At 53.6% G+C, this 12,270-nt stretch overlaps 1 protein-coding gene across 1 annotated transcript in view; it reads right to left on the reverse strand.

Annotated features, from left to right (window-relative positions):
- Positions 1–2,938: 2,938 nt before the first annotated feature.
- Positions 2,939–12,270, reverse strand: part of PDIA5 (protein disulfide isomerase family A member 5) — a 92,770-nt gene continuing 83,438 nt past the window's right edge. Inside the window, exons 15-17 of the mRNA XM_032631033.1 lie at positions 9,871–9,941; positions 3,641–3,775; positions 2,939–3,168 (exon numbers count right to left, since the gene is read on the reverse strand). Coding sequence (XP_032486924.1) covers positions 3,088–3,168; positions 3,641–3,775; positions 9,871–9,941 — 287 coding nt within the window. The 3' untranslated portion in view covers positions 2,939–3,087. The remainder of the gene's footprint in view (positions 3,169–3,640; positions 3,776–9,870; positions 9,942–12,270) is intronic.

The raw sequence follows: 12,270 nt of genomic DNA on the forward strand, positions 1-12,270 counted from the left end.
AGGCACCTAGGATAGGCAAATTTATAGAGACAGCAAGTAGAATGGTGGTTACCAGAGGCAGGGAGGACGGGGGTATGGGGAGTTGTTGTTTAATGCATACAGAGTTTCAATTTGGGATGACGAAAAAGTCCTGGAGGTGGATATTAATGATGGTTGTATAATAATATGAACGTACTTAGTGCCACTGAACTGTATACACTTGAAAATGGTACATTTTATGTTATGTGTGTTTTACAACACAAAAAGGCACACGTGCGCGCGCGCGCACACACACACGCGCGCACACACACACACACACACACACACACACACACTCCTCAGTGGCAGCAGCTACATTTCAAATACTTAATAACCACCTGTGGCTAATGGCCACTGTGCTGGATATTCTAGGCCTAAGATAAAGGATTTGGGGGGAGGCGTATATTTGGTGGGCTCGTAACAGTAATTTGATTTTCACATGTAGCCCAAGGATATCAGTTTCATCTTTCCAGGCTTAACATAATACAGTAATGGTAAACAGTAAGAGCATACTGGCAGGGAGCTCAGTTGTGACCAGCAATGCCCAGTCACTCTAACTGGGAACAGGACTGGCCCCTCCTCCATTCTGTGTGATTTGGGCAAGTCACGTGAGCCACAAGCTTCACCTCTGATACATAAGAGGGCCCAGTGCTTTCCAGATGCGATTCCACATCTTTTTACACTGGTGGAGCAAATCAGTTCCTGAACCCAGAGCATCACCTTTCTGTGCCTGGCACAGAGCAGCTTCTGGAACCAAACGTCTCTAGAAAGGGAGGGCACCATGTGGGGAAGAGGAGAAGGGTTGGGGGGCCAGCTGTGGGAGCTCTGGTTAGTGGTGATGGGGAATCACTGGTGGGCGAGAGGCATGCGGGACGCAGAGTAAGGGAGACCCATGGGGAATGGAAACAGAAGCAACGACCCAAAGCGGGGAAACTGAGGTTATGCCAAAGCCACCAGAACGAAGACTGGGAATCAGTTCTCTCCTAACTCTACACTTGCTTCTTGCAGAGAAATCAGCCTGCAGAGGTAAGATCTAGGGGAACCGAGGGGATAATGGCAGGTCCTCGAGTGAGGGCTAGGGCGGGGTCTGCACTGAAGATCAGTGAACCCCAAATGAACCAAGCGAGGTCACTGGGAATGGGACTAACCAAGGGCCATGATCTAACCAATCTGCAGAGCTCCAGAATTGGGGCACAGGGTTGAGGGGTGGGGGTCGGGGGGAGTGGAGGAGGGGAGCTCTGTCTGCAGAGGCAGCTGCCCAGAGCTGGGAAGAACTCGCTCAGGTCATGCCCAAAGTCATGGTAAACACTAGCCCTTCCGACAAAGGTCCCGTAATTAACAAATTCTGCATATAAACAGTGAAAAGGATGCCATTTCCGGATGCTTTCAAGTCCTCACAGAGAAGCCAACCCAGGCTATGGAACAGATGGAAAGAAAGCCCTGTGCCTTGAATGTGAGAGCCCATGGTCCTCTGCCAGGAAGTGGATTTTGTCAGGTATTAAAGATGCAGTTAAAAAACAGCAACGTGTTTGGAGGCACAAATATGTTCCTCCAGAAATACTCCAAGTGTCCACTAAGTGTGCCTACATGCACACACACTCCCTCATGAGCCCCTTGCGGGAGAGGGTACGTGATACTCAGCGTCAGGATCAAATGGCTCTGACAGCGTACGGCACCAGCTGAGCTCAGTAAATGTGAATTTAAACGTGTGCTCCTTTCATACCCATGCACCTGGGGGGAGACCAGGGGCCACTTAAAAAAGTGGGTGCTTAGGGAAAAGAAAAGGCTGACCTTAGGGAAGCTGGGACACGGGCTTTCAAAACCTTTGATCTCACTTAACAGCTCTGTGTGCAGTGGCACTTCATCAAGGGCGCCATGGGGAACTCTGCGGCTCTCACCCCCCACCTGGGGGACACATCAGAAAGAAGGCAGGGGCTGCAAGGGACGGGCCGGTCCAGGAAATAGGGCTGTGCCCACAGGCCAACTCCCCTGTAAGGCCACCAAAGTGTGCTGCCCAGTGTTGCAGCTCTGGCAATGCCACCTCTGAACTTCCCCGAGGAGCCCAAGGCTAGGACTGCCGCTTACCACGAAGTCAAGACAGGGGAGTGAAGCTGTTCTACTCCCTTCTTCTCCCTATGGAGGAGGACCACGGCTCTGGCAGCATCACTGGGCACAGGCCCGGTGTTAGTCATGCAGGGATGCAGAAAGCAGACCTAGTGGGAAAGAGTCAGGAGAGAGACGTGGCAGAGACAGAGCGAGGCCTCGGTGGCGCCTATCCATGAGAATGCAGTGCGAAGATGTGCAGGTTCCTGTGGCGGGGCGAGGGGAGCTGGTTTACAGACCGGCATCTGCACACGGAGAAGAGGCCACCACGTCCCACACACGTCCCTTCCAGCCAGTGCCGAGCAAGCAGCTGCACAAAGGCCCCTCCCCCAGTCCACCTGAGATGCCCCTTCCAGCCTGGGCTTGACAGCTGCACTCAGCCCTAAGTGGAGACTTACTTTTCTTTAAAGGGAGAGCTGGGAGGGAATGGAGAGAGCACGAGAAGACAGAAATAGCCGAAGAAAGAGAAATATGTAAATGCATTCCAGGAAAACGCCAAAACTGAAACCGCAATGATCCAGAAAAAGCTAATGGTTCCCGTCAGCTTCACAATCCCATTTTCCCTGATCATCTTAACGTGTTTCCCCTCAAAATCAGTCATTTTCCAACAGGATATTTTGTGGTCTGATTCCGCTGTCCTGCTCTCCAGTGGCTGACAGGGGCCCGTAGCCCATGCCTCCCTCCTCATCCCTCTGCCCCCCAGTCCCTTCTGGGCTGGCGTGGGGCTCTCCACCTCCCAGGAGAGGACGTGGAAGGAGGGAGAACACGGGTATCTATCTGTTAGAACAGGCTCCCTGGAAATAAGCCACACCACCAAACAACTGGTTTAATTTTATTTCAAAATTGTACAAAACGGCCGTAAGCGGCTATAAAAAACTTCATCTTCAGAACACGTTGAAATTCAGAAACAACAGCAAAACAGGTATCCTTCACAGTGTAATGGAAAAGCTTTCTCTGAGGCAGAAATTACAACTCCTCCTTCTTCTTTCCTAGTCTCTCATGGTCTCCCTCCCGGAGTGTTCGAATAAAACTAGTAAATCCCAACTCCTGTAGCGGAGGGAAAGAGAAACAAAAGGAACTTTAACCTGATGCGGACGTGTGCCCCCCGCCTCCTCACTCCCCTTTCCTGACCGACACTGCGGCGTGCTCACTCCTCGGGACACAGAGAGGAGGCCGGGGGGTGGGGGAGTGGGTGGAGGTGGGGGCAGGGGGGAGCCAATGGGGGGGGTGGCGGCTGGCCACGTGGGGAGGGTCTGCTTGGCTACAGAGAAGCCCTGAAAAGTGGGTGAGGAAACTGTCCCGCACCCTGGAATCCGCACCACACCCCCGCACCCCCCGGTTCTGGGGCCAAGACTTGTGCGAAAACCCCTTGAGATTTTCTTTCAACCCGGCCAGAGCCTTGCCTTCTCAGCTCTGAGCATTGCAGCTGACCTCTGTGCTGTCCAGGAAGCCTCCTCAGTGGCTGTTTCCCTGCCCGTCAGCAGACAGAGCTTGGGGCAGGTGCCTCCCTGCAACTCACCGTCGGATTGGTGTCGTACTTTTCTGCAAACTTCCCGTAGTGGTAGTAGTGGAAAGTGGGGTAGGCCTTGATGGCCTCCTGCTGACACAGGTCCTGGTTCTTCTCTTTGATGCAGTCAACAGCGGCGCAGGCAATCTGTGGGGCCGAAGAAAGGGAGGGTCAGCACGGGGGTCTCCAGTCTGAGAGCTGAGGCCTGGACCAGGCTGTACTTGAGACCCACATCATTTGCTTTTTGATCTCCTCCCCAAAAGCAGGGATACGCTGAAGCAAAGCATCCCCAGCCCAGAGCTCCACCGAGACTGACAGTGCCTGTTTTCAATTCCCCAGGCAGACAGGTGAGGTTAGGGGACTTAGCTTGGAATGGCCTCAGACTACCCTTTAAAATCAGGAGTATGATGACTGTAAAGGAAATTATGACTTGAAAGCATCTGTAAACACCACAAGTTTTGTGATGCTTTCTGTGAGGCACTGTGGGACTCATTCGTTCATCAACTAATATTTCCTGAACATCTTTTGGGGGAGGCAGGGTGGTACCAAGGTTAAGAATAAGAGCTTTGAAGTCAAGTTTCCCATGTGCAACTCTTGGCTTGGCTGCATATTAAGACTTAAGGAAAATTACCTAGCCTCTTGGTGCCTCAATGTCTCGTCTGTAAAATGGAGATAACAGTACCTAGACTATCAGGACATTATGAAGACTGAGTGAGAGAAGTCAGGTGAGGTGAAAGGGCACAGGACCTGGCACATGGTTAATGGTCAGTACACGTTAGCTGCTGTTATAATGACTCCTACTGGCCCCGGACACAAGCTCTGTCCCCAGTAGGAGCTCAGCATCTGGTCAGGGAGTTGGATAAAGAGGTGAATCCAAGGCATGACAGGAGGTGTGTGAAGGTGGTCCAGGGTGCCAAGACGGCCCAGGGAGTGGCACAGAGGCGCTCTGCAAAGTTTGCCACGTGGGCCAAGGCCTGATGGCGGAGGAGAAGCAGGTTCCAGCCAGGGGAGCACATTCCAGAAACCGGGACAGAGTTCAGCATGAGTAGAGCAAACAGTTTTTGGTCAGAAGGAGGTTAACTGGCCGTTGGCCTATTCTTGCCCATTGAACAAATTCCACATGCAGGGTAGTTTTTCCTTATTTATTGTTCTTTCCCAAAAAGAGGGTAAAAAGCAGACATGGGAAACTTTTCTCCTGTTGAGGGTCACAGAGCAGGGAAGGAGGGGAGAGGGTCAATTAAAGGCAACAGCAATCCACAAGCAGTACAGAAGAGGGGCCAGCAGCTTCTGATGAGAGGAGGCATTGATGGAAGTCCTGCCATGGGCCAAGCCTGTTCTAGATGCTATGAGGACAGTGGTGACCTTGACAAAGTCCATCATCAAGCGACTGACATTCTTACTGCAGGAAGGCAGTTAACAGACACATAACAAGTGAGATCACTGCAAAGTCCAAGGGACGCTCTGAAGAAATCAAAAGAGGGTGCTTGGATAAGACCATGGCCAGAGGGGTTGCTTTCGCCACGATGGCCAAGGAGGCCTTTCCAAGGAGATAACATTTGATCTGAGACCTGAGTGATGAGGAGGCAGCCAGCTGCGTGAAGGCCCGAGGAAAGAGCACCCAGCTAGGACCAGCTCATGCTGGGACCTGCCTGGGAGAGGAATGGGCGCGGTGCCTCCGAGGGCTGGAACCCACGCAGGAGCCCTGGCAGAACTACTACCACGCTGGAGGTTTAAAACTACTGAACAGCCGTGTCTCACAGAGTTCTCTGGCTGCTGGTTATTTCCATTTGGATGGAGGCCCCCTTTCCAGGTAGGAGAGCCCTGCAGGCCGCCAACAGTCAACGCTTACCGGTCTCTTACCTGTACCCAGGTGAGCGGGGCTACCGTTCCAGCGCTGACAGGCAGTGAAGAGTGAGCTGTGGCCTGCACTCTGGTTACCAGTCACTCATCCTCCCTCACCCGCCCTCACGCCCCCCCTTCTACCTCTTCGGCTACGTTACGTTCTACATGATGAGACTTCTTAGAGCAGAGTCTGCAAACTCTGCACACAGTCCCTATCTGGCTCTCAGTCCTGTTCTATTTGGCCCACGCAGAATATTTTAAAAACATAAATCTGAATTAGCTGCCAACCTAGAAAAACAGCCAGAAGATTTTATGTAAAGTTTGGCTCTCCAGCTTCTCTTTAAAAGCCAAATCTGAGGGCACTTGCCCTGCCTTCCCATAGGCAACGTGTGGCTGGAAAAGAAGGGCGGCTGTCTCCTTCAGGCAGGGTCAACTTGCTGTTTGCCTGCGCCCCTGCAGGCTTCTGAGAACCCCAGCTTGCCCTCCAAAGACCCTCCTGAATTATTCAGAAACGTGAGGCAGAGCCTCCTCTGGCCGTCCTCAGGGTTGTTTCTCGGGGCAGGTGCTGAGCGGCCGTTCCAGGGTGGGGGACCATGCACATGGAGCAGCCTCTGTGTCCAGCCCTCGGCTAGGGGCTGTCACTCCCCTGCTAGGCTGTGAAAGCGTTTGATGAGCGCTGCTCCGGGCCGCTGCTCTCCCTGCATCTGGTTTAAATTATGAATTTAATTTGTATACATTAAAATGGGGAAATGTGGGAAGCAGTGGGAAATGTCGTGTACAGTTTTACAAATCGACTGAAATAAAAATGGGTCCTCATTCTGAATCCCCTCGAATTAGCTGCCAGCCACATATACAATATGCTTCTTCTGGCTGCAAAGGCTCCCTTGCTCTCAGTCTCTGTAGGAAGAGGGGAGACAAGCACAGGCCCCTCTACAGGAAGTGACTGAGACTCTTTGGAAAGAAGGCAGCAAATAAACCTCTTCGCATCTATCCCAATTTCACCTGTCGAAGCGCCTGCCCCCCTTTGTACCCACTCAAGACCTGCAATGACTCACCTACGGCACCAAACGTACACTGACTTCTAGATTCGTTCCATGGTAGGTGGCTGTCGTGCCCTGCAATGTCCCCTTTGCCCAGCACTTGACTTGCCACTGGCACCTGCAACTCTTGGCTGAAGGGAGCTAGAAGTAAGGCCCACAATGGACGGGGCTTGCAGACATGTCCCCTGGCTTTCTCGCCTCTGAGGGGGATGGCTCTGTCCCTGCTGAGGTCTCCAGGGACTGAGCCTAGTTACCCATGCGGTAATTTGCTCATTAACACACCTGCTCTGGCTTCCCTTCCTCCATCCCCTCAACTGCTTCCTAAGACCACCTCCCCCCAAATCCCCTGCATAAGAGTCCCAGGCCCTGAGTCCACATCTGGGAGACCTCTGACGATGCCTATTCTTTCAGTTCTGATGCTGCCCCTTTCCAGCTGGGTAACTTTGGGCTAATCATTTAACATCTCTGAGAGTCAATCTCCTCATCGGTAAAATGAGTAATAATACCTAGCTGACTAAACGACTGTGAGGACAACACAACGTAAGGCTTTAAAAGTACTAGCAGAAGAGGCGCTCACAGGAAACATCAAATACATCATCTGGTTCCTTCATCTAGCCAACGTTTACAGAGGTTTCAGGCGTCAAGACTGTGGGGGATTCAAGGACAAATGAGGTCCCTGTCTTCAGGGAGCTTTCCCTTCTGATGGAACTCGGGGGACCATACACAGCACACGCAACACGGCCAGAGCCTTGTCAGCCAATCACAGAGGGGCTCCTGCTGCCCCAGAGCCCATTCCCGGGACGACCTTGCACCTGGCCGGGAGCTGTGCTGCATTGCTGTTCCCTCAGCCCCTACCCCCAGGCTGGGACACCCTGAGGTACAGGGAGAGACAGGCCCCACTTTGCCAGCCCGGTGATCCCGACCCCCGCCTGCACCCACCAGCCTTCCACCTGAGACCCTTGTCCTCCACGGCCACGTCCAGAATGCTTCTGTTCCAACACTAACAGTGTGCAGCCCTTTCTCCCCCGCAGCATGTCAACTGCTAAAGTCCCCAGTAACCTCCTGGGAAGGGGAGGCTCCCCAGTTAAAATATGGGCTGCCTCACACAGCTTTATTGATTCAGTAAAATAAATCTCTGCAGGAGCTAATATTGACTTTGGCTATGAAAATGGAAGTGAACAACCAACTGCATATTGATTGGGGAAGGAACAGGGACCAAATTCTGGGTGGGAAAAAAAAAATGCAGTTCTGGCTCAGAAGTGCCAGCACGGGGTGTCAGGAAGGAGTCAGGAGACCCAGTTCCGGCTGCCGGTGACCCACTGCGCGCCCCTGGGCAAGAGACGCAGCTCCTCTCTGGGCCTTGACCTGCTTGAGGAGAAGGAGAGGGCTGGACAGGCCAGTGGTCCCCAAACACCAGCCTGTGGCCAGCAGAAGCCAGCTCTTAAAAATGACACATTCCTGGAACCATCCCCCAGAGGCTCTGAGCTGACAGTTCTAGGATAGCACCCAGCCATCATGGCACCAGTACCCCAGACCAGAGAGAGAAGGCTTCCCTGCTATTACTGAGAGCCGCCTCTAGGAACCCCAGGCCTGCCGGCTGCCTGGGACAGAAAAGTTAAAGTGTGTTCCTGAAAATGAGTGAGAGTGATGCCTGGCTTGGAATAAAGGAAGCTGGAAGGAGGGACAGAGGGAATAACAGGGGGAATGACTCCAGGAAAAGGTCAGCAACATTACTGGCCCAAGTTAAGACAATGAAGCAAAGGCATATCAGTATCTCAGAGAAGGAGGGGGTCACCATGGAAATGGGACCCCTTTGCATCAGCAGAGGGGACAGGGAAGAGGAGGAATGGCCCTCAGCTGCCTACCGTGGGCACGGCCAGCCTGGCCTCGTTGGGACTGATGTGTTCCCTTCACAGACCCTGGAGCGCGGAGACCTGAGCATCTCGTGGGGCAGGAAGCCCCCACACCTGTCACTCTCCTGTGTGTCCAGAGCACCAAGTGTTCTGGGTGAAGAATGATGGGAGTTGATATGGAGAGACTGCCAGTCTAGTCCTGGCCCCGGGGAGTAAAGGCCTCCCCACACCAACCAACACCCAGCCCCGCAGGGACGAGCAGCCTGGGCTGTGCCGGAGCTCTCAGACTGGAGGCAGCCACTGTGCTCAGGCCCCGGCTGGCAGAATCGGCTGGAGTGGTGAGGGAGACGGAAGACAGGAAGTCCCTTCTTGCCGTGCCCCTCTCAATGCAGGCCAAGTGGCAGGGAAAGGAGAAAAATTTTTCTGGTTCTTGTATTCCCTCCTGATGGTGAAGGGTGCCTCAAGGGCACAGGCAGGACTTCTGGGTGACAACGGGACTCCCCAAGTTCAGGGAAGGGGCTCGGAGTCTAAGTCTTCACATACATGCCCGTGGCCTACCCTGGCTTCCTCTGACTCACTGTCCCTGTACAGCTCTCACCATCCCATCTCCACCACCGTAGGGTTGATGCAAGGTGATCTCATCATCTGTATCCCACCTGCCCTGGCTGCACCTAACAATTCCACCTGGGAAAATAGGGCAGCAGGCAGAGATGCACCGGACTTTGGCCTTGGGTGTGCGTGAGCGCATTTTGGGGGTCTTTCAGGGGACAGGTTCCTATGATGGAGCCCCAGGCTGGGAAGAGCCTTTGAAACCATCTAGACCAGCACCCTGACTTTAGAAGAAGGGAACTCGAGGCCTGGAGAGTCTTCCAGCTCACGTAGTTTAACAGCAGCCCCGATGCACCAGTCTGAGTTCCGGGGTCTTCTCCCTGCCATACACTCCCTCAGCCTTGGAGTCTGCCCTGGCTGCTGGGGCGGCCTGAGGGAATGTGCCCGGGGCCCCCTCCCCGCTCTCTAATCCAATCTGTAGCTCTAGCTTGTTAATTTTATGCTTCATCCATCAGCAGCTGCAGGAGCCTTTCACTTAGGTGGGATGAGGCTCTGCACACACGGCCGTGCTCTCCTCCACCTTGGCCGCCTCCAGTTGACTTTTGTTGGATTTTTTTTTATTTGTACTTTTAATTATACAAGTAATGCATGACTACAAATCCTACCATAAAAAGATTTGAACACTAAAGAATAAACAAAATGACCCCTTTACCACCCTCTCCTCCAAGGAAGGGCTGTAACAGTTCAGTGTATCCCTTTTAGTTGATTTTGCAGCATAAATGCAGCCTGCTCTATCCTGCCTTGTGAAAAGGATGTCCTGGTTGCCAGGAATCCCCGGGTCTCAGCAGAACCTGTCTGGGGAGGGAGGGCACCTGAACAGAAGGGAGGAAGGTGTGGGCACTGGTGGCAGGGGGAAGCTGGAGGTGGGACGAGAGATGAAGAGGAAGGGGGTCCTTACCTTTCGGTCATCTTTGAAGGCATCAGCAGTGGCAGTAAAGTGTGGAATGACCTTCTTACAATGCGGGCACCCTGCGTGAGAAGGGAGGAGAGAGTTACACACGTGGGGGAGGCTGCAGAGCCAGGGGCCCTGCCTGGAACCTCCAGAGAAGCATTTCCAGGAGTTTCTCTCCACCCAACAGACTTTGGGGTTCATCTGATTCCCACCCCCTGCGCACCCCACTGTCAGGGTTCACGTATCAACTCCACCACTCAGACCCTCCACTGCGCGTCTGCTGTTGGCAAGAGGGCTCTGCAGGAGGCCTGTGCCAGCGCCAGGTCCATTCCTGCCCAGGACCTCCCACCCCACACTCTCCCATCACACACACACCCACGAGGCTGGGGGTCAGGGAGACAGACACTGTGGTCTTTCCCTGCAAGCTCCTTCCACACAGGGCTGCCCTCAGGGTCCATAAGAGCCTGGTCCAGGGTGCAGTGGGAGCTTTGGGCTTAGAAAGAAGGACGCATGCTCGGGATTCTCTGAGCCTGTCACAAGGTCCCTTCTCTCGCCCCAGGGACAGTAGCAAATCTCTCCACTTCATGACTGAGAAAGTGGGTTGGGGAAGTAGGGGGCTGGGAGCAGGCCCTCTGCCTGACCCCGGCAACTCATGCTTTGCCGCTGTTTCCCACATTCCCAGCAGCCCTCACCCCAGACTGAGCAGCCAAACCAGGCCCCTGGTCCTCATGCTGTCCTTCCTCCCTGCTCCACAATCCACCCGAACCCCAGATCCAGGAAAGGGAGACTCAAGGTCAGGCTAAGAGGAGGATAAGCTGCCAGGAGTCCCTGACGTTTCTCAGGGCCTGGGTTCCCAACCCAGGGACGAGGATCCGTAGTTTTGGAGACCCTGGACGGGACAGAGGTGTATGTGGTGCCCTGAGCCCCTTCAGCTCCAGTGACAGGTCTCAGGCCCGGGGCTGGGACCTGTGTGGGACCACTTTCTCCTCCTGTTTCAGCAAGCCCAGGGCAGCGTCCACTGAGCAGAAAGCCCAGGAAGCTGCAGGTCACTCTGTCCCAGACCCGCTTCCCTGGCCCCTCCCTCAGTGCTCGCCAATTAAACCCCAAGCCCACCCCTCCCAACCACCCTCCAGACACTGAACCCAACTGCCAAGAGAACAGCACTGCTTTGAGGGAAGGAGTTCCCTGACTGTGGTGATTAATTCTGATCAAAACACAGGTGGGAGAGGCCAGATGCCCCATGGGCAGACCTGGCTCTAGCCAGCTTCCTGACAAACAGCCCTCCCATGGCCTTGGGGAAACCCAGGCAGGGAGGGAACCGAGACAGCCTGGCTCATCTGCTCTTTCCCTTTTCAAAATAAGGTAATAATGACTGGCGTTTCAGAGGGCTTTGTGAATCCAAATTAAGGCTGAGCTACATGTGAATTTAGCACCTGAGCCTTTTCCTGAGATGGGCGGGACCACCCATGTGGCCTGGCTGGCAGAGTGGCCAGCTGGCCCCAGAGCAGCGTGGATGGTGATGGGGAGGCGGCTTCAGGGGATTTTCCCAGCATCCATCACAGGAGTAGAGAAGACAGTTAGGCTGGTTACGTGTTATACCAGAACTGAGATAAAGTACCTCGCAGAGCCGAACGCACGGCAGGTGCTACTGGCAATTACAAGAACACTGGCCCAACAGAGGGAAGAATGGCTCAAGTTCATGAAAACAGCATACTACAAAGGAGTGATGGTATACAGCTTTCAAAACGTGTGAAGAGCACAACGTGCTGGCTGAGAGCGCGTCAAAGCGCGCCCTGTGGCACCTAGAGGTCCCCTGTGAGCGGCACACGGACACCCATTAAGACATCAGGCTGGCCGGAAATAAGCTACTCCCTCCCCCCAAATCTGGTGTCACTACTCATTTCTCCTTTCTAACCTCTCTGCTTACTGAAAGTATAAAGGTCACTGTCAGCCTAGTGCAAATTCCTGCTGCCATCAATTTAAAGCATCTAGGTCTCAGATTAATGGCCTTCTGGTACATCTCATTTTCTCATTATCCAAAAGAAAGAGGATGGCAGATGAATAACTAGAGGGGAGGCTGTTTTAGAAAGGGCATGAAGATGTTTCCCAGATGTGTCAGTTGGGCCAGAACAGGCATGATTTTTTAATTTGGGCTCTTTAAAAAGGTACCACCTCTGTGTAACTGGAAATGAAAGCAGCCTCCCAGAGTGGGGAAAGAGGAACAAAGACCAAGGACAGGACAGAAAATTCCAATTCTAGAGACTCAGCCAAGCTGGCCTAAAAAGGGCAGTCACCACGACCAGACCATGATTCAGAGCAATGTGGGGGGCTTGGAACAGAAGAGAACAATGAAACAGCAGGAGGAAGAGCTGTGGAGAAACTGGGCAGGTAGGAAGTGGGGGGAGA

The sequence above is a fragment of the Phocoena sinus genome, chromosome 4, assembly GCF_008692025.1.
Source record: "Phocoena sinus isolate mPhoSin1 chromosome 4, mPhoSin1.pri, whole genome shotgun sequence".
NCBI classification, from domain to species: domain Eukaryota; kingdom Metazoa; phylum Chordata; class Mammalia; order Artiodactyla; family Phocoenidae; genus Phocoena; species Phocoena sinus.